Source organism: Carassius gibelio, chromosome A8 (genome assembly GCF_023724105.1).
Source record: "Carassius gibelio isolate Cgi1373 ecotype wild population from Czech Republic chromosome A8, carGib1.2-hapl.c, whole genome shotgun sequence".
NCBI classification, from domain to species: Eukaryota; Metazoa; Chordata; class Actinopteri; order Cypriniformes; family Cyprinidae; genus Carassius; species Carassius gibelio.
In genome coordinates, this window is record NC_068378.1 from 6,587,172 (window position 1) to 6,612,266 (window position 25,095).

At 42.0% G+C, this 25,095-nt stretch overlaps 1 protein-coding gene across 1 annotated transcript in view; it reads left to right on the forward strand.

Moving 5' to 3' along the window:
- LOC128018270 (beta-microseminoprotein A1-like) overlaps positions 1–15,801 on the forward strand; it is a 50,855-nt gene extending 35,054 nt beyond the window's left edge. Inside the window, exons 2-4 of the mRNA XM_052603693.1 lie at positions 13,829–13,910; positions 14,610–14,727; positions 15,530–15,801. Of these exons, the coding sequence (XP_052459653.1) occupies positions 13,829–13,910; positions 14,610–14,727; positions 15,530–15,653 (324 nt within the window). The 3' untranslated portion in view covers positions 15,654–15,801. The remainder of the gene's footprint in view (positions 1–13,828; positions 13,911–14,609; positions 14,728–15,529) is intronic.
- The last annotated feature ends 9,294 nt before the right edge of the window (positions 15,802–25,095 follow it).

Sequence of the window (25,095 nt, forward strand, 5' to 3'; positions counted from 1 at the left end):
TGCTGGAATTTCAGCTGTTTAGAGCGAATCGCGACGCAGAATCAACGGGGAAATCGCGCGGCGGCGGGACATGCTTTTACATCAATGAACGCTGGTGTACAGATGTAACTGTGTTAAAGAAGATGTGCTGCTCAAACCTCAAAAAACTCTATGTAACTCCGTTACATGTCCCACAAGAGACAGTAATATACTAGATCACTGTTACACCACAATAAAGAATGCATATCACTCTGTTCCACGAGCAGCTTTGGGACGTTCTGATCACGGTCTGATTCATCTTATACCGTCCTACAAGCAAAAACTTAAATCTGCTAAACCTGTAGTAAGGGCTGTGAAGAGATGGACCAACGAAACAAGATTTACAATCTTGTTTTGACCTCACTGATTGGAGTGTTTTTGAAGCTTCTACGACTGATCTGGAAAAACTCACAGAGACTGTAACATCCTATATTAGTTTCTGTGAGGATATATGCATTCCTACCAGGACTTATTTAACATTCAACAATGATAAGCCATGGTTTACAGTAAAACTCAGACATCTTCGTCAGGCCAAAGAGGATGCCTACAGAAATAGGGACAGGGTCTTGTACAATCAGGCCAGGAACACACTGAACAAAGAGATTAGAGCGGCTAAAAAGTTGGAAGACCGGTTTACTTCCAACGACTCAACTTCAGTGTGGAGAGGACTGAGAGCCATCACAAACTATAAGACACCATCTCCTTGCACTGAGGCTAATCAAAGACTTGCTAATGACCTGAATGAGTTTTATTGTAGATTTGCTCTTCAATCTGTAGATTTGCTCTTCAAATCTGTTAAAATGATGTGTGCCAGGTCTTCAAGAAGAACAAAAGAAGAAAAGCACCAGGCCCAGATGGTGTTACACCAGCCTGTCTGAAGAGCTGTGCTGACCAGCTGGCCCCCATCTTTTCACAGATCTTCAACAGATCCCTGGAGTTGTGTGAAGTGCCTTCCTGCTTCAAACGCTCCACCATAATCCCCATTCCAAAGAAACCCAAGATAACAGGACTTAACGACTACAGACCTGTGGCTCTAACGTCTGTCGTCATGAAGTCGTTTTAAAAACTGGTTCTGACTTATCTGAAGGACATCACTGGACCCTTATGCAGTTTGCCTACCGAGCAAACAGGCCCGGGGATGATGCAATCCTGCAACATCTGGACAAAACGGGGACTTCTATGAGGATCCTGTTTGTGGACTTTAGTTCAGCTTTCAACATCATCATCCAAACAACCCTCCAGACCAAACTGACCCAGCTTTCTGTCCTTAGCTCTATCTGTCAGTGGATCACCAGCTTTCTGACAGATAGGCAACAGTTAGTGAGACTGGGGAAATTCATGTCAAACAGCTGCTCCACCAACACTGGTGCCCCTCAGGGATGTGTTCTCTCCTCCCTGCTCTTCTCCCTGTACACCAACGACTGCACCTCTAAAGACCCCTCTGTCAAGCTCCTGAAGTTTGCAGACAACACTACAGTCATTGGCCTCATCCAGGACGGTGATGAGTCTGCTTACAGACAAGAGGTTGAGCAGCTGGCTGCCTGGTGCAGTCTTAACAACCTGGAGCTGAACACGCTCAAAACATTGGAGATGATTGTGGACTTTAGGAGAAACCCCCCTGCTCTTCCCCCCACTCACCATCATGAACAGGATTGTGACTGCAGTGGAGTTATTCAGATTCCTGGGAACCACCATCTCTCAGGACCTGAAGTGGGACAATCACATTGACTCCATTGTGAAAAAGTTTGACCTATCACAGGAGCTGATGAAACAGTTCTACTCAGCCGTCATTGAGTCTGTACTGTGTACCTCAATAACTGTCTGGTTTGGTTCAGCAACAAAATCAGACATCAGAAGACTACATGGAACAGTTCGGACTGCCGAAAGGTTCATTGGCGCTCCTCTGCCCACCCTTCAAGAACTGTATACATCCAGAGTGAGGAAAAGGGCTCAGAAAATCACTCTGGATCCCTCACATCCAAGTCACCCCATCTTTGAACTTTTGCCATCTGGCCGGCATCTCAGAGCCACAAATACCAGTACAGCAAGACACAAGAATAGTTTCTTCTCCCAGGCATCTACCTCATGAACAGTTAAATGTTCCCCACTGATGCTTATGCAAAACAATTTGCAATATCCTTATATTTATTTGTTACCTCTCCATCCTAGTACATCCTTGCATCTTATTCAATCCTATTCCATTATCATTTATAGCACAATTGTTTATACACTTATTTATTTATTTATTTATTTATTTATTTGTTTTTTGTCTGTGTTGTTGTCTCTGTGTACTGGAAGCCTATGTCACTAAAACAAATTCCTTGTATGCACAAGCATACTTGGCAATAAAGCTCTTTCTGATACTTCTGATACCAATACCTTAGGAATCAGTCTCATGGTGGGCGAAGGGCAGAAACTGCATTTTGACCAATGAGAAGTCCTGTCCTTCCCTGGCTTTGCAACAAAGGTCTTCTTCTTGCCCTCCAAGAGGTGTCTGGCTGTTGTCCTGACATCTTTATCTGATGCCGTTGGACAGTTTGCTTATGCTAGTCCACCAAGATCCAATCACAATGTAGCAAACCTTTGTCAACTATAGTGGTCAATGAGGGGCCCTGCCATAAACGGGGCCCTGAAATGTACTGTCCAATACAGTAACATTTACACAATTTTCATCCAGAGCTCTTTGGTCTGATACAACATTTCAATATAATGTAAAGGAACATTACAATGACAAGGAAAAATTAATATAGATATTGTAGCGATTTCAGTTCAATAAAGAGGAAGGAGACCGGAGTCGGCGTACGGGGCTCGTAGGATATTTTATTTACTTGGATAAAACAAAAATAAACAAACCAGCAGGTGCGCGCACTTCACAGACGTTTCACTCTGGCAGTCTTCATTTCTCGCGCTCGGCGGCTCTCTAGCTTGTCACTCCTACGAGTCCCCGTCAGAGTATGTGAGCGGAGCGGAGTGGGAGCGAAGCGTGGAGTGCAGCGGTGTGATTTTGACAGGAGCGAATTTTTTAAAAGTCGGAGCGTTGTGGTTTTCACTCGCTCCAAGAGCGCTCCACCACCACTCCATCACGAGTACAATTCATGCCAATGGCCCGTAGTATAACTGCATATTTAGCAAGTATTCACATTAAACATATTTAACTATAGCTTGTTACAGATGGATCTCTCAAATCAGAAGGTTACAATGACGACAATAGCCGAGCGGGAAGTTATAGGTTAGTTCTCAAGGAGTTTGTCTGTTCCTTTACTGAATATTTTCGGGTCGAAGCATGATTTAAACAGTTACAGCACATTCACACGCAAACGCTTTCGCAATAATGCATTCAAACAAATGTAATCTTACAGTGTTACTTCATCTGTATCTGATTTTGAATGAGCAGAAATCTGTAAGAAATGCATTGGTCTGTAGTTAAAATATAAATGTACTGTTATTTTCATCACAAACAAAATTTGCACAGAAGAATACAGTAATTCTATTAATGCTGACATCCATGTTATTAGTTTGGCATGTGGTAGGAAAAAAAAGTTTGCACACAATAGCCTAAACCACTTTGAAACTCTCCTGTTATTTTTTATTTTATTTTAATATAGACTACGTTATGAACATAACATTTTAAACATACTGAAATACTTTAGCCACGGAGCGAAGGCAGAGCGGTGTTTCTGGTATCACTGAGCGCGGAGTGGAGCGGGAGCGGGAAATTGTGAACCCGGAGCCGAGCTGGAGCGGAGTGATTATTAAATGCTCTGAGCGCGGAGGGGAAATTGTTTCCACTCCACTCCTCTCACATACTCTGGTCCCCATCTCTCTCGTCTTCTGCCGGCTGTGGCGCCGCTTAAATGCTGGTTCCCCACGCCAATCACTGCAACGAGATCCAGCTGTTAATAATTTCTCACCTGAACCACTTACCGCCGCTCGTCTCTTCACTCGCGCTCCCGTTGCAGACTTCGCTAAACCACGCCTCCCCCGCCACAGATATGTATTGAACAAAATTCCCTGACTCGCACATGTGCAAGTCAAACTTGTCTATTCTTGTCTGGGGCATGTCTATAAAGTTTCACTTTGGCAGGAAGTAGAGTATTGCAGAGTATTATTCCTTTAAAGGCTGTCTTTCCTTTGTGTGGTATTGCTGTGCGTTAATAACTCCATAAGTAGCAATATTTATTATCAATGTAGATGTGTTCCAGCCTTAATGCTCACATATCCAATGAATCATTAGCTTATTTGCAATCAAAGATGCTTTTTTTATAAGAGCATTGTATCACGAATCCGCACTATGAACTTTCATTAATTCACCTCCAAAGGTCATCATCCACCACACAGACTCTCACACCACGCAGTATACCCTGGTCTACATTTCCCAGCCGCCATTTCAATAATCTCACCATGCACCTAAGACCAATTACACACACACACACAGCTACAATCAATCAGGCTTTATAAACATTGGACTTTCTCTCTCATACGGCCGAGTATTGTTCTGTGTTTCTCACTCTCCCAGTGTTGGCTGCAATACAGAGCTAGTCTATTCTAGTCTAGTCTACTCCATTACACATTGCTTGTCATGTATGTTGATGAAAATATTTATTCAATCTCTTATCAGCATTTTAATAGCTATTACAACAAGCACACAGGGGTGCTAGAATAGGCAGACACAGTGTAATTTGACACCACTTGCAAGCACCAGCCCCGGTCTATTTAATAAAGTTGCATTTATTGCTCATATGTGAAGATAAGCTCTTGTTCAGTTTTGTTTACCATTGCTTTATACAATTATATAGTTCTATATAGAGTTCTTATAGCATGTATTTTTTTTTTAAAATGTATATCTGACATTTCGTATTATTACATGTATATTTAACTCTGATAGAAACCACAGTTCCCTTTCGTGGGAACTTCGAACTGCGTCCTCTAGGGGTCGCCTTGGGGAACACCTCGTCGCAACCCATGTCTGAAGCTTATATAATTGAAAAACACCAACTTTTTGGCCAGCGGCAGCCTCCGACATCACTACCGGCGCGATAATAAATAAGCACCGGGAGAACACGTCATTATCTTCTTCAACTTCACTGACTGTTTTGTTTGAAGCATGCATCTGAAAGAACTGGTAAGGGCGATCTTTCTCTGTTTATCATGGCGACAACTAGCAAGCGTTTAGACGATGTGTGCATCCGTGTCTGCATTATTTGACACCCGATGACACACGCGATCTTTGCGTCATTTGTTTGGGTGAATGGTCTGAATGGTTTAAAGAGGGACTTTCCCTTTCACACTCGGCGGACGAGAGAGAGAGCCTCAGGAGGATGATGTTACATCTTTAACACTTTCTGATACTGAGGTTAGTGCTCTGCTGGGTTTTTACCCAGGAAAAGCAGGAGATATTTGAGGATGGTGAAGAAGCTGAGGCTGAGCCTTTTCAATTCTCCTGCCCTGCGTATGTTGCCAAAATTACCTGTTGACCATAGCCCTCTACCTCAGGTGAGCCTTTCATTTCTGCGATCTCCATACAGAGATTAAAAAGAAATGAAAGATGCTGTTTTCTTCTCGCATCCATCGGTTTCAGCATGAAAGTAATCTGCCGACATCGAGGTGATGCGCGAAAGCGGCTATGAGGGAATGCCCCCTGTAGAAAGAGCTAAAAAATTTTGAAATTTTTTATAAATAATTTTTATCTGTGGAATTTTTTTCTTTCTGCAGGGGAAACATCCTCACTTAATCTCCCTCCTTGCCATCTAAGCCCCTTCAGAAAATCATCTCACTTAAATGGCAAGGCATACGCAGTAGCAGGTCCGGCTGTGGCTTTATTACAGCACAATGCTGGTGCTTCAAGCTTATCAGACTGATCTGCTAAGAGACCTGGATAGAGGCAGGAGCCTTTTTCTGATCAGGTAGCTGACCTGCGCCGCACCACAGATCTCTCTCCGTGCTACCAAGCAGGCCGCCTCCGCCATGGGCAGGACTATGGCGGCAAAGGTGGCAGTGGAGAGACATCTGTGGTTGAACCTGGCAGACATCGGGAGGAAAGAAAAGGCTTTCTTCTCAATGCTCAGGTTTTGCCTTCTGAACTTTTCTGTATTTCTGTCGAGACGGCGATTTGAGAAGTTGATGGAGACGAAGGCATGCTCTGTTGCTTTCAGATCCTTCGTTCCACAAAGGTCCAGGTCCAGGAAACCTCTCGCATAACAGTCTCCTATGCTGGACCTATAATGTTTTTATGGTTCTATGTTCATAGCAACCACCTGACTGATGGTCCAGACTAAAAGGAGGCGCCCCTTGAGTGGGCCTCCAGCGCAGGAGGGTGGGTGAGTAAATGTAACCCTCTCTGTATATACTTATGTGTATTAAATTGCTGGTGGTTACGTGTCTACTAATAAACTCTGTGAGTTTCCTTTGCAGTGCTCAGTTAGAGTGTTTACTAAACACTCGCCAGCACCAGCCATCCAGCTTCATGTTCCGGTATTAGGCGGCTGAGATCACAGGTTTCTGAGGGAGCCTCATTGATCATCAGGCCTGGCACAGCACTGCAGGGAACTTCATGGATGTCCGGCCAGGTCACCCCGAGGGGTCTCCTGGCCGCTTAGGGGTGCTATCAATCTAGCGGGAAGTGGAGGTGACAGTTACAGAAGTCTTCTTGTATATGTTGCCTCAGGTGATGCTCCCCTCACCCGAGGTTTGTAAAATTGAGCTTGCATCTCCCGTGAGATTCAGCACCTTTGCAATGCTTAGGAACCTTTAAGTACACACGCTAAGCTTTGTGTACTTTCACAAAACCACATGGTGGTCAGTGTGCACGTGAACATTTTGGGCACTTTCAAAAAATCCACAAGTGGTAAGTTTGCACGCAAGACTCTGCAAACTTTCTGAAATCCTGTACGATAAGGGTTACGCACTCCGCTTCATTCCCTTTCTTGAGATGATTAGACCTTGGTTCCTTGGGCTCCATTCAGCCAGTGTGTATTTGTTTATACACATCTAGCATCGCTTCCCTCAACATGAGGGGCTATTTGGGTGATTCTCTTGGTAATTTAGCAGCGCTCCCCTTTTTCCAAAAAGGTTCGCCTATGAGCAAAAGGTTCCCCTTTGAGACTCTGAGCTCAGAGTTCTCCTCTCATATGAGACTGAGCTCTCTGTTTTTTCCCCAGAGTGCTCCAGTATTGTTTCCATAGATCGAGTTGATGACTCTCAATCATACTGTTTTGAGATGCAACATTCCATCTATGAGCTGCTCTATCAGAGTGCCACAAGAGCCCCTCCTTAGAACAGTATTTGAAAATCCAAGTTATGGTAAGTCTTTGCACACTTTCTGAAATCCACACTGTGGTAAGTTCACACTCTAGTTTTCTGCGTTCTTTCTAAAATCCTATATGGTGAGGGACTATATGGCGCGTGTTTGCTTCTTGCCCTTTCTTGAGTTGGTAAAAGCCCCGTTCATCTTGGGAGCTACTCCACCTATGTATCCTCAGATACCTATCTAAACAGTGTTGCTACGAGAGAACTGTCGAGACATAAGGGGTACTGTCACAGACTGACGTCTAAATGTCCCAGGGACAACTCTCATGGAAATGGTAGAGTTGGTACTTAGTGATTGCCATGATTCTGGCCTGCACTCCCCTCAGCATGGTGGCGTGGGTATACTGTTCCCCAAAGCGACCCCTAGAGGACGCAGTTCGAAGTTCCCTCGAAAGGGAAGAAAGCCGCGAGAGAGTGAAACGATCTGTCCACACCCGAAAAAAGTAAGCTCGCCAGTATGGGAGTTTTTTGGCTTTAATGAAAACAGCATCTTAGACAGCCCAATCTGCAGAATTTGTCGGGCTACGGTTGGTGCGAAAGCGGGGCAACAGCACCAACCTTTTACCCATCTCTGTGTCCATCACCCTGTGGATTACGCCATTTTACAGAGAGTAAGTTGTGATTATTTTACTAGTCATGGAATGAGAAATGTGACATTAACCTGTTAACAGCAGATTTCTGTGTTCATATTTAAGGGTGATTGTTTATTAAGTAATGTTACCTCGTTTTCTTTACTCATCTTATTTGTGTGTATGTGTGTGTGTGTTGTATTTGCACGTGATATTTTTTGTATGTATCATAAGCAAGGGATAATGTATAGCGAGGTGGTTGTTATAGCGAATACAACCCCGACAGGCTGCTTCTTGAGCAGCCTGAAGGGGTTGTATTCACTATAATTAACGTTACCACCGCGCTATACATTATCCCGCTTATTACATGGCTACATAGCAATTAAATCATTACTTTGACAGAAATTACTGATTTAAAAAGCAGTTTATTGATTTAAAAACGATTGTATTGCTTTCGCTAAACAGAACCGAATCCATAGCAACGCTCTGTTTTTCATGGCAATGATCTGTTATCAATAAATAACAGACCGCATTCTACATTGGAATTCAACCAAGCCATGTAATAAAAGATTTTAAAGTATGGGTACCGTTGTGCAAGTTAACAGGTTAAAATATCAGTGTTGATGTAAATATTATTTCATACTGTTGAACCTTACAGTTTGTCTCTCTTGTTATTTCATAGGGAGCTCCAAAAAAGCCACAGAAAGCCAGAGACATAGTTTCAGGTCAGCTGATGATTTTTGAGACGGTTGAAAAAATAAAAAAAATCGTCACCCTCGTCAGGCCAACTGTCCTTCCTCTACGGCCCGAACCCAAAGCATGGCTGGCCATCACGTGCGTACACGGTTATACCATAGAAGTGCCAATGGCGCGTCCCCATCACTGCTCCTCTCGGCGCATGGCCGGTAGAAGTCGGGATCATCAGGGATCTGCCAGTCCAGGTCCTCCTCTGGAGGTATTGGCCGGGATTTTACTGCCTACTGAACACCACCAGCCAGCCTGTCAGCCCCACCGGGAACAGCCAACAGCGGAAGGCAGCAAAGAAGCCCCGATGGCACCCTGTGCTGCTGGCCTCAAAGAGCCCCAGGGAGGGTGAGTCATCCCATCATAACCCTTATCTCTACTTTGACCTCTTCCAGCAGGTAACTTGGGCTGGGGCCTTAGCCAGGGAGCAGCACGAGGATGACTGCCTGAAACACTGCTGGGCCCAAGTGAGGATCACTTACGGAAAGAAGTTCCAGCCAGCACCCCATCCAACGCCTCACTTCATAGTGAAAAATGGCCCACTTTACTGTGTCGTGCTGGAAAAGGTGGTAGGAAAAAAATCTGCTGGTAGTCCCTCGGTCCAAGACAGAAGCTGTGATGGAACTGGCACATGCACATCCCATGGCCACCTGGGGGCCCAAAACACAGTCCAACATATTCGCAACTGTTTCCACTGGCCGGGCCTGGAGACCGAAGTAAAGCGCTTCTTTCAAGCCTGTCCCACCTGCCAGCGGACGTCTCCACGCACCCCTCCCCCATGCCCGCTGATATCACTGCCCATCATCAAGGTGCCCTTCGAGTGAATCAGAATGGACCTAGTGGGGCCTCTGCGGAAGTCCGCTGCCGAGGCCATCACCCTCCGTAAGGACTCCGCAAAAGCCATCGCCCAGGAGCTGTTCCTGCTGAGTAGTTGGGTCGGCATACCATCCCAGATACTGACTGACCAAGGCACCCCCTTTATGTCCCGGATGATGGCTGACCTCTGCAAGCTCCAAAAAATCAAACAGCTCTGCACCACCGTGTACCACCCCGAAACGGATGGCCTGGTTGAGCGGTTCAACCAAACGCTCAAGCAGATGCTACGGCGAGTGGCTGCCGAGGACAAGCGGGACTGGGACAAGATGTTGCCCTACGTACTCTTCAGAATCCGAGAGATACCCCAGGCTTCCACTGGCTTTACCCCATTCAAGCTCCTCTCCGGCTGGCAGCCCTGCGGCCTGCTTGACATCGCCAGAGAGGCGAGGGAGCAACAGCCAGCCATCCACCGAACCACGGTGGCACACGTCCGGGAGATGCAGGAGTGAATCCACAGGGTCATGCCCATCGTTTGGACACACCTCGCAAAGGCCCAACAAGCCCAGCAACGGCACTACAATAGGGCGGGCCAGCCACGGGAGTTCCAGACAGGAGATCATGTCATGGTCCTAGTCCCCACAGCTGCCTGCAAATTGCGGAGCGATGGTATGCAACCATTGAGAGGGAGGCGTTGATTGTCAAGTGGGCGGTCCTGGAGCTCCGCTATTACCTCCTCTGCGTGTCCCGAGCTCTCATCAGTGTTGCACTGAAAACAGAGCAGGCCCACCTGCACCTGCTCAGCACGAGCTGAGCGGCCACACCTGTGCCCCATCAAGCTCTGGATTCATAAGTCTCACAGACGAACACAGAGGTGAGAAGTTTCCAAAGACTCGGCTGACCACTACCTCTGTTATTTCCCCACAGACAGCAGTGTGTGACCACCGGCCCCCACTAAGCACGTATTTGAGAGAGAGAGAGCGAGAGAGAGAGAGAGAGAGAGAGAGAGAAGCACCTGAAAACCCCTCACGTTGGTTATTTCCCCCTCCTACTGGTTAATAAAAATCCAACATTCGGGGAACTTACCTGCATCCTCGTGTCGTGTCCTCCTTACCCCTCGTCACACTACACAAAAATGGTGGTTTGAAATGTGCGATTTTCTAAATGTTATCCAGTGTAAACTGTATTACAGTACTTAGACTGTTCTTTTTAGAGTTAAAAATGACCAGCTCTTATCATCCAATCGTGATTGTATCTCTCTATAAGTGCTACTGGATCTAATTGCTGCATTTGACTCTATCGAACACAACATTCTTTAGAATAGACTAGAAATTATGTTGGCATTAGTGGAAATGCATTAGCACAGTTCAGATCATACCAATCTGACTATCATTATTACATAGAGGTATTATATCTATCACAGGTGCAGTATGGAGTACCACAAAGCTCGGTACTAGGACCGTTGTTTATCATACTTTACATGTTGCCCTTGGGAGATGTCCTCAGGAAACATAGTATTAGCTTTATCAATGATTCTGATGATACTTCGCTCTATGTTTGTTCGTGGCCTGACAAAACATACTAATACATTAAACTAAAAGAATGGTTGATTTAACAAATCTGGGTGACTGGTAATTTCCTATTGCTAAATTCTAAAAATATAATAATAATTTTAATTAGTTAATTATCGGACCACAAACTTCTGTATGTAATCATTTAGAACACTGTCTAACACTTGATGGCTGCTCTCACATTCCTCCGTCATCAGTTAGAAACCTAGTGTGCTTTTTGATAGCAACCTTTCCTTTGAAAGTCAAGTTTCTATTTTGTAGAACCGCATTTTTACATTAAAAAAATATATCGAAATTACAACCTTAGCTGATGTCAAATGCAGAAACCTTAATTCATGCATTCATGACCTCCAGGTTAGATTACTGTAATGCTTTATTGGGTGGCTGCTCTGTGTGCTTAATAAACAAACTCCAGATTGTCCAAACATGCAGTAGCTTTAGAGTTCTTACTAGAAACAGGAAGTATGACAATATTGGCTCAACAATGCACTGGCTACCTAATAAACATTGTATACATTTAAAAATCTTGCTAATTAAAGCCCTGATGTACGGTAGGCAGACATTGTCTGTCAGTTTAAATCTCGATTAAAGACTCTCTTCAAGACTCTCTTAAAGAATCTCTTCAATCTTGCATACATATAACACACAATAATTTTCTATAATTCAGATTTGTTAAAGGATTTTTAGGCTGCATTTTAATAGGTCAACCGTAACACACAATGTACTTGTTACATCGTAAGAACAATGGCATAAACTATTGTTAGTTTGTTTTATTTATTTTTTCCTAGATCACTGCAGCCACCCAGATCCAGTCTGTTTCTAGTGCAGACAGTGGATCAACACCTAGCGATGATCTCTTCAGCCCTGAAAGTCAGCGGAGACCATGTCAACTAGATGAACCCTAGAGACAGATCCCCTGGACTGCAATCAGCCCAAAACCACGAGAACCAGATGAGTCCTCTGCTTAATCTGTAGTGTGTTGCATTTTTAAGCACACCCATGGGTGCATAAATGGGATTACGGCACAAATGCATTTGCTATTTAACCTGTTAAGTGTCATATTATAAAATGTTTTACTGTATTTTATATTTTACAATCAAAAAAACTTGTTACAATCTTTTTATAAAATACATTTCGTTGGAAAGGTCTGAGTCTCAAGATGCCCTATTTGGTCGTTATTTTGTGATGGATGTAATATTTTTAAAGAAAGGTAGACAAAAAACCTCACTAAAAAATTCAGTGGAGTTTGTGTGTCACCCGGTGGATGTTTTTGGTATAAATAAAATCTCACAGGAACCTCATATATATATATATATATTCCTTTAGCAGATGCTTTTATCCAAAGCGACTTAAAAAATTAGGACAGTGGAATCAATCAAAGACAACAAAAAGAGCAATGATATATAAGTGCTATAACAAGTCTCTTTTTTTAAAGAATAGAATTAGAATAGTGAGTGTTAAAGTTAGAGGGTCAAATAAAGACGGAAGAGTTGGGTTCATATATATATATATATATATATATATATATATATATATATATATATATATATAATCAACTTCAAAATTGGAATAAAACTTATTTACACATAAGGTGTAAGGGATTCATCACAGTCACTTCAGTCACCATCCAGGACAATAACCAGTTCACAGTTACAGTTCTGATCACCCGCACCTGCTGTCACCAACATGCCACACTATAAGAACACACACTTCACAGTCACTGATGGACTGTCCTGGTCTCTCTCAGCTGAACTTAAGTGAAAAGACTTACCTACTGTTTCTCCTGTGATCTTTCAGTGACTCCTAGGATACTGATCCTTGCTCTACAACAAACCTGCAAAAGATAATGACCATCAGTACTCAGATAAGAACCCCTGGAATCTTCACTGTGTTAAGACTCACCTTCATTTACCTCCCCAGTTCCATTCTTCTGCATCCTGTCAATAAACCATCCTGTTGCAATTAACTGTTGTTTCCAGCCTTGATTTGAGACATAAGGCTTTACTTTTATAGCAATTGTAGTGTAAAACCTGCTTCTATGAAGTACAGTCCATTTCATTTACAGTAAATTTAAACTTGATACTTTCATAATTTGAAACGATTCTACTTCTGCAATAAAATGCTGATTTATTTAAAGAGTCCAACCTTAAGTTTGTTTTTCAAAGTATTCATTAATTATAACAACTTAAGTTTGGATAGTGCACTTTCATGTCTATATTAAAAAACGAGGAGTGACAGATATACGCGGAGCAGGACGTGAAAATGAAGCTGAAATTAGCAAAAAACACTTGTGTCAGTAAAGTATTGGTCATTATTAGACCAATAATTATTGCATAAATGTTAAATAGTACCGTGGAATTCTCTCAAAATAATAAATATTATCTAATGTAAAAAGTATATATATTACATTAATTTCACTTAAAAAAGGTTTTTGAACCTTTAACAACACATGTGACTCCCAAATTAACAATACCAGAGAGTTAAGAGAAAGGCATAAATTATTAATTAATTAATTAATTAATTTGTGCATAAAAGTACAAGAAAGTAAAAGTTGGTAATCAAACAAGTTGATGATCAGTTCAGATGTGTGTCGAAATGATTGGCCAGAAAGATGTTCCACCCCACTTCTTTTCCTTTAAAAAGACCTATAGTCCCAATGACTGCATTTCATCAGACCAGCGTCTGCTAAACTTGCAAAAATGGTAAGTTTCGTAATGTTACTTATCAATACAGAATTTATATGTAAACATTAACTGTTGTGTACTGTGTGTTTTTTTCTGTAATAAGTTCTTAGTTGTGTCTTTACAGGCATTTTTGGCTCTGGTTTTGGTATTTTGTGCCTGTGTCTCTTTAAGTGATTCTTCCTGCTCCTGGACACTTCTAAATCCAGGTAAATAAAAACACAAACACATACAACCATATTTTTTATTATTTCTTTAAAATTCAACACTATTTATATAGTGCATATTTCATCAGACCATGATGAGCTAATCTTCACTTAGTTGCTTTATATATATATATATATATATATATATATATATATATATATATATATATATATATATATATATATATATATATATATATATATATATATATATATATATATATATATAAAATATTTATTTATTATTATTATTTTTTTAAACATCAAAAATAATAAATGCTTCACTGGATCCTTCTGTTTATAAAAATAAAATAAAATAATAATAATTACAAAAATCATCCTATTTCTGTTTTACCTTTTATTTTAAATGTATTGGAGATAATTGTGCTGGATCCACTTTAACATTTTCTGTCAAGTAATTGTATCTATGATATTTTTCAATCTGGTTTTAAGTCTGCTCTCAGCACTGAGGTGGTCCTCTTAAACGATATCTATCTACAGATCCAAAGATTCTATGGTTCTTATTCTGTTAGATTTATCTGCTGTATTTGATGCTATGGACCACCCCACCCCTAGCTACACAAGAACAGAAAATATTTAATTATAACAATGAGACACTTTTATACTATATATTTAAAAGATGGTGTATGTACACTATTAGGTAACAACTTAACAACTCTTAATTTCATTGAATTTAAATAGGGGCAAGATATTGTGTTGATCGCTATGATAACTCCAAGCATCCAATGGGAAGTACTTGGACAAACAAACAATGTATCAGATGTAACTGCTCCCCCCGGTCAATGGGGTGCTGTGATGCGTAAGACACTTCATTTCCTAACTGCTGTTAAAATTTTAGAAAACCGAATACATTGTTCTTAAATTGTTTTATTAATTTAATCTTGTCCTTCAGTTTGCTAGTTTTTTTTAAACAAAATAAACCAAGTTAACAATAGTTTACAATAAATGCTTGCCAGTACATGTAGCACACTATAAGCATTCTTCAAAGACAATGCAAGCAATTAAATGATATATGAAATGTACATAAGTCCTATTTAAGTGGGTGATAAAAGCACACTGAAGTTCAGCATTTTGCATTAAATATAAAGTTAACCTATAAGATATTGCCATTTAATTTAAATTATAATAATCTTTAATTAAGTGTTCCTGTACCTCAATTGGTAGAGCATTGTGTTGTCGAGTGCAAAGTTGGGGGTTCGATTCCCCGGGAACACATGATAGGTAAAAATTGATAGCCTAAAATGCAAGTAAGTCTTTTTTTTAATTATTAATCCGAGAACAATACATTAATTCAAACTTAAGTATATTCTTTTAAAGTATATTATTTCTGTAATAAGTACTCTTTTTAAATGTATGATAAAGTTTTCTTTTTCACACGGTTTGTTCATTATTAGCTCTATTAATTTTTTAAAACAGCTTCACATATCTTTTTTAAACACTATGCTGGCTTGTTCATGTGCCATATTTTAACACATTTTTCTTAAGCATTCATGTTTAAAAGCTGAAGGATGAGAATAACTTTATTTCTGTGATTATGAACAGCATGTTGTGGGTTTTATATTTCAAGACATTTCCTCTGAAGTGATGTGTTTTTGTTATAGGATGGGCCGAGTGACTAACCTCTCTCAAGGCTGCACTGTGAAGTACGATTACAACAAATGCACATTTAAAGTGTATAATCCAACAAACCCCAACATCAAGTGTTCTTATGACGTTGTTATATAAATAATTTCCAGTGATCGAGTGATGTGTCCTTTTTGGATTAAATAAACTGTTTTTGGATCCAACTTGGACTACACTGTTAAAAAAAAGAAAAAAAAAAAAAACCTTGTGCCCATTTTACTTAATAAAATTGAGGCAACTCTTTGCATCAGCTTTTTGAGTATTTTGAACTCATTTTATTTTTGTTTGTTCTGTTAGACTTTACACGTTTAAACTTGCACTCTTAATTAATGGCAACTCAATTTAAAAACTATTATTTTATTAAGTTTATCAAACATAAACAATGTTAGGTTACACTTTATTTTACAGTATGTGTACTAACGCACTTATAGTGTACTTACAGTGTATTTATCCAAGAAAGTTCTGGTAACTCAAGGTAACTACATGGGTAGGGTAAGGTTTAGTGGTAGGTTCAGGGTTAGTTTCTAGTTTTTACATAGTTATTGTAATTACTATAATAAGTAAATAGTATGTACATGGAAAACAGGACTGTAAAATAAAGTGCTACCCAATATTGTTTTTAAAGTATATTTATCAGTTTCTTATAAGCTTCATATTTTGTATTTTTCCAAATGTATTCAATCTATATTTAAGTTTTTCTACAATAGTGTAATGAAACTGTAAACAGGCATCTCAAAACAAAACATTTATTCACTTTACAATGTTTACAACAGCCCAACAATGAAAAATACAGAGTATGATTAACACTATTTTAACACTTTAGTTTAGGGACCAATTCTCACTATTAACTAGTTGCTTATTAGCATGCATATTACTAGCATATTGACTGTTTATTTGTACTCATAATCTACCTTAATCCTACAACATACCTAAACTTAACAAATAATTTATTAACTATTAATTTTACTCTTAGACAATAGGTGAATGTGTTTCCTACCTCTAAAGTGTTACCACACATCCTTTTCAGATGAATTTATTCACCTTTAAATGAAGCTGTTTACAGGCTTCAAGTAAAAAAAAATAAAAAAAATACTTGAAGTACTTAAACCAGTGTATATTGTGTTTTGAACAGTGTTTTGAACCATGTTAAAATATCAAATTCAATTACATTAAGATTATTTAATCAGCAAATAAAAAGTAATAGCATTCAATATAGCGTTTTTACACAGTAAACTTTGAAACATATGTATACAGTATGTGGGTACCACATGGTTTATGCTGGGTCTACATGGGTACCAAGTGGACATGGTCCCAAAATAAGCATCTTATCTGGGGCCCACTTGAGTCATCTAATTAGGTCCAACATTGGCAAAAACAGATGGGCTCCCTGTGTGGGTCCTAGTTGGGTCACAATTGGGAAATGAGTGCATGGGTTCTAAATGGGCAACACAAATGGGGCACATATGGGTTGAACAAATGGGTTAGACATGGACAAATACAATTAATCCCATAAAGGCTGCCTACACTTGCCCAAGGTAGTACCCACATAGGTAATGTTTGTATGGGTTCTGAACAGGGAAAGACGTAGGAGGAACTCTTGGCCAAAATATGTGTCAGACATGGGCAAACACATTGCCTTCTAGGTTGGCTACATGGGCTCAAGTAATACCCACATGGGTAATATCTGTATGGTTTGGGTCATTCATGAATGATCTGTTCATTGCGTCTGTCATGTGACAAATGAATGAAAGATTCTGATGGTAATTATTTATGTTCCTATAAATTACCTTTGGCTGTGTTTTTATGATTTCCTAATTTGGAATATTATCAATATTGGATAGGTGTATGTGTTTGGGGAATTTGGCTGGTAAAAGTATAATATTTAATGCCACTTAAATGCAGTGTTGGGCAAGCTACTTGGAAAATGTAGTGAGCTAAGCTACCAGTTACTCTACAGTAAATGAAGCTTCACTACACTGACGCTACCCCCCTGGGAAATGTAGCAAGCTAAGCAACATCAACAGTAGCTTGCTACATCTAAGCTACTTTTAAAATTAAATGTTTATGTTGAACACATTTTATTACAAGTCAATGCTATCTCAGTGCTCAAAACTGTCAGTCAAACAGATAGGCAGGTGTAATTGTTTAGTTTAATAGTTTTTGTGTTCCTTATCAATTTGGCAACAAAAACAATCAAAATACATGTAATTAACAATGTGCGCACAAGTAAGTGTATGCACCTGTTGCATGGGCATGCTTAATATACTGTAGGCCTTTGCAGAACAAAATGCAAGACCTCCAAACAGTAAAAAAAAAATGGCCAGGCTGGACCCTGATAATTTTTACAAGCAGCATCTGAAAACATATTTTCTCTCTGTTATCTCGGCCAGTGTCATGTACTTGTCGAGGTATGGCCACAGCGACTCACTCGGGATTAACTGTTCTCCGACCTCATCCTATACCATCATTTCATCAAATAATTTTTTGGGTGACTGGTACCATCCAGAGCAGAAGGTGGCGGTAATGCATTATAAAGATGGTTGGTTGCTGTCCACGGTAAACACGAACAAGATGAAGTAGCGCCGTTGCGTCACTACTGATCCAGGATCAGCGATCTTAGTGGTTGTATTTCCCGATTTGAGTTTTTTTTTTTTTTTTTAGTTTTATTTGTTTATTCTTAAATGATATTTTTATAAAACAGCCTGGTAAAGAGAGCCAGTATAGATAAGTATCATTTGTTTGAAAAGGTTACTTAACTAAAATTGCAAAACATTAGTTGCTGCCAAGCCATTAAACAGAATTAACTCCGGTTAATTCCTGTGTGGATTGTCTGACACCAGGTCATTAAAACTCAGTGACCCGATTTGAGGTTGAGCTTCAGAAATGCTTGCGAAAATGTAGCTTTTGTGTAAACTACCGCACTACTTGGTGAAAAAAAAGTAGCTTCGCTACTGAAAAGCTATTTGATTGCTACGACCACGCTACTGAGAAAAGTAGTTAAACTAGTAGCTTCGCTGCTTGTAGCGACGCTACTGCCCAACACTGCTTAAATGATTGAAATAAACTTGAAGGCTTGAATAAAGATTTGTTCATTTTGATGAATGAGATCAAAGGAGAGAGTCAGTAAAATGATCCGAACTTCCCATCATATAGGGCCCTCTTGGGTAAGACATAAGCATTCTGGGTAAGAAATGAGCAAACATAATGAGTCCTATATAGGGAACATATTGGGACATATAGTGCACAAATAGGTACTATAGGTACAGATTGGACCTGAATCTATCCAGTATTGACTTTATTCCCCATAGAAACAAGCAAGTCACCATCTTTAGAATAGACGCAGCACTAATAAAAGGTGGGCTACATAAGGTGAATAGGCCACTGGTTCTCAACTCCAGTTCTGGAGATCCGCAAACATGAGGTGCGAGCGGTCGCGAGCGCGGATGGGAGAATGGTGAAGGTTTTTTTTTTTTTTTTGAGCAACTGGGATGGTGCCACCTCTGGGATTTGGTGCCCTACGCAGACTGCGTATTCTGCATATAGGGAGCGGCGGTACTGCTGTCATCTTTCGGGCAAGTCGCGACCGTGCATGCATAGACCGTAAAAGAAATGGACACAGACCCCATTGGATTCAGCTGAGACAAGTGAAGTCAATTAGAAGCACTTACTTCCTGGGGGTCGGGCGTACTGCAAAGACTCAAACTGAGCTTGATGACATAGATGTCACGTGAGCAACCTGAAAATCTTTTAATATCTGTGCCAAGAGAAATCTGTATCACCCACTGAATCTTCCAGAGAAGGCGAGCAAATTTTGGTAAGTATTCTGATTAATTATCTCCCTTGACTTTATGCCTCCACAACCCCCCAATAGCCTCATAGACAGTAAAAGATTGCCTGTGAGCTTCTCCTTCTGTCCATATGGTAATTTCTCCACTGTGCGACAGAGAGTCGCTGGTTATGATGCAATCGTTAGCCTATTTTTTTACAAAAATGGCTTCTACAGGACCATAACGTAAGATACAAGGTAATGGAGCCTTTTATAAATTTTTGTGTTTCTTTAGAAATAATGAATGGATAAATGGAGTCTATAAACGCCAAGTTATTCACTGTCATAGTGACGCCAAAATGAATGGGAGTCAATGGAATGCTAACAGCAGGTGGGGGTCCGCTAGCCAATGGCGGCGCCCAGGGGTGCTTCAAAAAAATATGAAACCCTGCCCTCCTGTGTGCATGCCGTGTTGTGATGGTGAATGGCACATTGCACTGCGCGCAGCCGCAGACCAATCGGTGTTAACGTCATAAAACCGCGTCCGCGAGACCTTTTCTTTTTATATCATACACACACCATCACGATTGGCCTGCACACACTGCTTAAAACATTCAGTTATAAAGAAATTATAAATATAATTAAGTATCGATACTTTGCAGAAAATATCGATACCAAAATAGAAGCTTCTGAGTATCAATATATATCGATACTGCAGCATCGATGTGGACATCCCTATTAGCAGGTGTGTTCATTTAGTTAAACACAATGAAACTCAAATTCAGCCGCGGATGACTGATAAGATACAGTGAGTAAACAATACAGCGCTAATCTGTGTGCTGAATGAGACTTCTTGAATGTCATTACATAGCGATAAATTATGAATAAGCGATAAGCGAGAAAAGGTTGTAAGAAAACGCTTAAACTGCTTACTTGCACGTGCCTTGGAGCGTTGTTATACTCACCTTTTAATGCCGTTTTACCTTCAGTTGAGCGTTGCTTTGGTCAAACTCACAGATGAAATGCTGTTTTAAAGTGTTGTTAAACTCACCTGTCACAAACACAGCCTCTGTGGCTCTCTCCGATCACCACCAGAGGGAACCGTCACCCGAGTATTAACCTCCTTCAAACTCCATTTCCCATACACCCCGTACCTGGGGCTGATTACCTGCACAGGTGTCGCTCATCTTCATCCCCTATTTAAGGAACTCACCCTGTTCTCTCAAACGCGAAGTCTTGTTTTGCCCATGCAGACATTACCGAGCGTTTTCCCACTGTTGGATCTTCCGTGTATGACCTGGACTGATTATTGGACTCTGATTCTCTGCCGCCTGCCTTATCGACCTCTGCCTTGTCCTCTCGCCTCTGCCTGCCAGCCGCCAGCCCTGATTCTACGCTCTGTCAAGGTTTATGATTCTGATTTGTCTACGTGGTATCTAACGCCCCTGATTGACCTGTTTCTGTTTACTCTGTGGATTATTGAAATAAAGCTGCTTATGGATCATAACGTCTCTGACTCAGCGTTACAGAAGACTTCGACTGATATTGATCCAGCGGCTTTCTTCCAGATCACGGCAGAAGTATCCGCTCAAGCCGCGGCGCTGACAGCACATCAGCAGCAGCTGAATCGACTCACCTCTCTCACCGAAGAGATGATGCGAACCCTCCAATCACTCCACCTGCAAACCCCGGAGGGAAACATTCCAGCAGCACCTCAACCTCAGCAAATGGCCGCCGCCGTGGCCACACCTCCCGCTTCAGTAAGCCCGCGCTTGGCGTTCCCAGAAAAATTCGATGGATCACCAGCCAGATGCAAGGGGTTCCTATTACAATGTTCGATGTTCGTTAACCAGCAGCCCTCGTTATATCCCACAGAGGACAGCCGAATTTCGTTTGTGTGTTCTTTGCTCACGGGGAGAGCACTAGGGTGGGCCACAGCCATCTGGAACGGTGATCGATCAGTTTTCACCACCTTTTCAGCATTTCTACTCCGATTCAGAGAGGTTTTCTAACACCCCGCGGGAGGAAAGGAGGTTGGTGAACAGCTTATCGCACTCCGTCAAGGAGGAAGATCGGCCGCAGATTATGCCCTCTCATTCCGCACCCTAGCTGCACAAACTGGCTGGCCAGACGACCCTTTACGCCTGCACTTCAGGAGGGGACTGGATGCTGAGCTGCAGACCGAACTAGCCTGCCGAGACGAAGGCAAAACCCTCGAACAACTCATCGATCTGTCCATCAAGGTAGACAATCTGATTCGGGCACGTCGGCCCCGTTACCGAACTTCATCATTCACCCCGGTCAACAGCTCAAGCCCGGATCCAGAACCCATGCAAATCGGAGTTACCCGATTAAGCGAGGAGGGAAAGGTCACGCAGGCGACAGCACAACCTGTGTTTATACTGTGGCTTGGCTGGACATCTACGGGCTTCATGCCCCACTCGACCGCCGCGACATTCAGCTGCGGTGAGTTATCCCTCTAAATCTTCTTCTATGTTAGAGATACCAGTCAGGTTATATGTTAAGGGAGTTAGCATCGAGGTGAGGGCATTGATTGATTCCGGAGCTGCGGGAAATTTTATTGATACCACTTTCATGGAGACTCATAACATCCCTTGTAACCCGTGAATCTCTCACTTGGCAGTGGCAGCCCTAGATGGACAACCGCTGGGCTCCGGCCGCATCCAAACCATCACTGAGGAGTTAGAACTCACCGTCGGGGCCCTCCATTCTGAAAAGATCCACCTCTACAGCTTCCAATCTCCTCATAACCCCATCATCTTGGGACTGCCCTGGCTGGAAAAACACAATCCAATCATCACCTGGTCCACGAAACAGATATCACAATGGTCAGATTATTGCAAAGAACATTGTCTCCATTCCTGCACCCGACCCACGATCACTCATACTTCCCCATCGGCCTCTCCACTGCCTCCAGAGTATGACGATCTCCAGGAGGCTTTCAGTAAAACCAAGGCTGCGCAGCTACCTCCTCATCGACCAGGCGATTGCGCCATTGAACTGATGCCAGGCGCTCAACCACCCAAGGGCTGAGTATTTCCTTTATCTCAACCCGAAGCCACAGCCATGAAGGAATATATCGAGGAGGAATTAGCCAAGGGATTCATCCGACCTTCCACTTCACCAGCTTCTGCAGGATTCTTCTTCGTGAAAAAGAAGGACGGAGGCCTCCGCCCTTGTATAGATTACCGTGGCCTCAACGACGTTAGGGTGAAGTACCGATATCCCTTGCCACTCGTCCCAGCGGCTCTAGAGCAACTACGCCGAGCAAAGTACTTCACGAAGTTGGACCTCCGAAGCGCGTACAACCTGATCCGAATTCGAGAAGGGGATGAGTGGAAGACGGCCTTTTCAACCACCACTGGGCACTACGAATACCGGGTCATGCCGTTCGGCCTTTCCAACAGTCCTTCCGTGTTTCAAGCCTTTGTGAACGACATATTCAGGGATATGTTGAATCGTTGGGTCATAGTCTACATAGACGATATCCTCATCTACTCCGAAACGTATACAGAACATGTGAAACAGGTCAGAGCCGTCCTCCAACGCCTAATCCAGCACCAACTGTATGCTAAACTGGAGAAATGTGAATTCCACAAGCAGACTATCTCCTTCCTGGGTTATGTAATCAGCGCTGGAGGAGTAGCCATGGAGGAGGGGAAGGTTCGCGCTGTAGTCAACTGGCCCCTACCCCAGACTCTCAAGGAACTACAACGCTTCCTGGGTTTCGCTAACATCTATAGAAGGTTCATCCGCGACTTCAGCTCCATCGCAGCACCAATGACTTCTATGGTTAAGAAGGGCTCTCAACGTCTCCACTGGTCCTCCGCCGCCCTCAACGCCTTCCAGGCCCTCAAGGATAGATTCACCACAGCGCCCATCTTACATCATCCTGATCCAGAGCAGGAATTCATTGTGGAAGTAGACGCTTCAAGTTCAGGTCTCGGGGCTGTACTCTCACAACGTCAGGGACTGATTACCTGCACAGGTGTCGCTCATCTTCATCCCCTATTTAAGGAACTCACCCTGTTCTCTCAAACGCGAAGTCTTGTTTTGCCCATGCAGACATTACCGAGCATTTTCCCACTGTTGGATCTTCCGTGTATGACCTGGACTGATTATTGGACTCTGATTCTCTGCCGCCTGCCTTATCGACCTCTGCCTTGTCCTCTCGCCTCTGCCTGCCAGCCGCCAGCCCTGATTCTACGCTCTGTCAAGGTTTATGATTCTGATTTGTCTACGTGGTATCTAACGCCCCTGATTGACCTGTTTCTGTTTACTCTGTGGATTATTGAAATAAAGCTGCTTATGGATCATAACGTCTCTGACTCAGCGTTACATCACCGCTGATGAACGCGCTAAACCTTTGCACAGAGGGTACTTTGATATCAGATTGAAGAGGATTTTTATACATCAAAACCAGTTGGAGGGCCAGATAAAAATGATCTGGTGGCAACCATTTGACTTGCCCTGGCATAGATAATTTTTTTGTAGCCTTTTATTTTATTTTTTTATTTATTGTAAAAATAAAAAATATTTTCTTGACCCATACAAGGCAAACAACGAGTTGCGGTGTGCTGACCCAAGACGTCAAATTTCAACGCTGTTGAGTTCTATAGAAGTCTATCGGACTAACCTGCACGTTGAAAAATTACGCCAAAGGTATACCCAGTGCGTTAAAAAGTGATGCCAGGGTCCCTTGACCATGCACATTTGACGAGTAGGGTGTGAGACTGTGTTGCCCTCAGGCAAAAGAAGATACTTACAGGAAGGGGGACAATGTCTTGTATAAACAGGCTAAATACACACTGGAAAAGGAGATCAGAGTGGCAAAGAGGAATTATTCTGAAAAAATAAGGACTTAGTTCACTTCCATTGACTCAGCATCAGTGTGGAAAAGTCTGAAGGAGAATACCAACTACAAGACACCATCCCCCAGCACTGTGGAGAATCAACGACTGGCAGACAATCTGAATTATATTTTTTATTTTTTTATTATGTATTTTTTTTGGTTGGTCGCTGTCATTCTGTTGCACTGCCGAACTTCTCACACGAAAACAAATTCCTTGTATGTGTAAACATACCTGGTAATGAAGCTCATTCTGATTATGATTCTGTGAGACATGGCCAGGGATGGACTGGGGACAAAAAAAGGGCCCTGGCATTTTTGCTCACACTGGCCCACTACAATTGGTCAGACACAACCAACCAGTACACCATCCTTGCGGTCCCTGTAGATATGCATACCTATTGTTTCATTCCCAAAAACCCCTACAAAGTTGAGAACTAAGTGCCATGGACCAATGTACTGTGACGATCGGAGACCCAGTGAAACGCAGAGACGATAGATCCAATCGCACTATGGGTTTTATTGTATAATCCAAAGAGAAATGAACAAGCAATGGTCAAAACCAGAATTCAATCCAAAAATAAACAAACAGGAAAGGGAACAGGAAACTCAGAAGACGAGGACACTCGGAGGGCGAGGAAACTGGCTGACGGAATGAAAGGACTCCATGAAGACAAACAGGAAAAGACTGGTTAATATAGGGAGGATAATGACTAACAACTGAAGACACCTGAGTGCAATAAACCGGAGTGCAATTACTGTGATGAAGGGACAAGGCTTGTGGGAATTGTAGTGCCTACGGTAAGGTGCCTAAGGGGAAGTGAGACCACTAGTGGACACCCAAGGAAACAGAGACCATATAGCGTGACATGTACTCGCTCTCTCTTGACTATCTCACTGGAGATCAA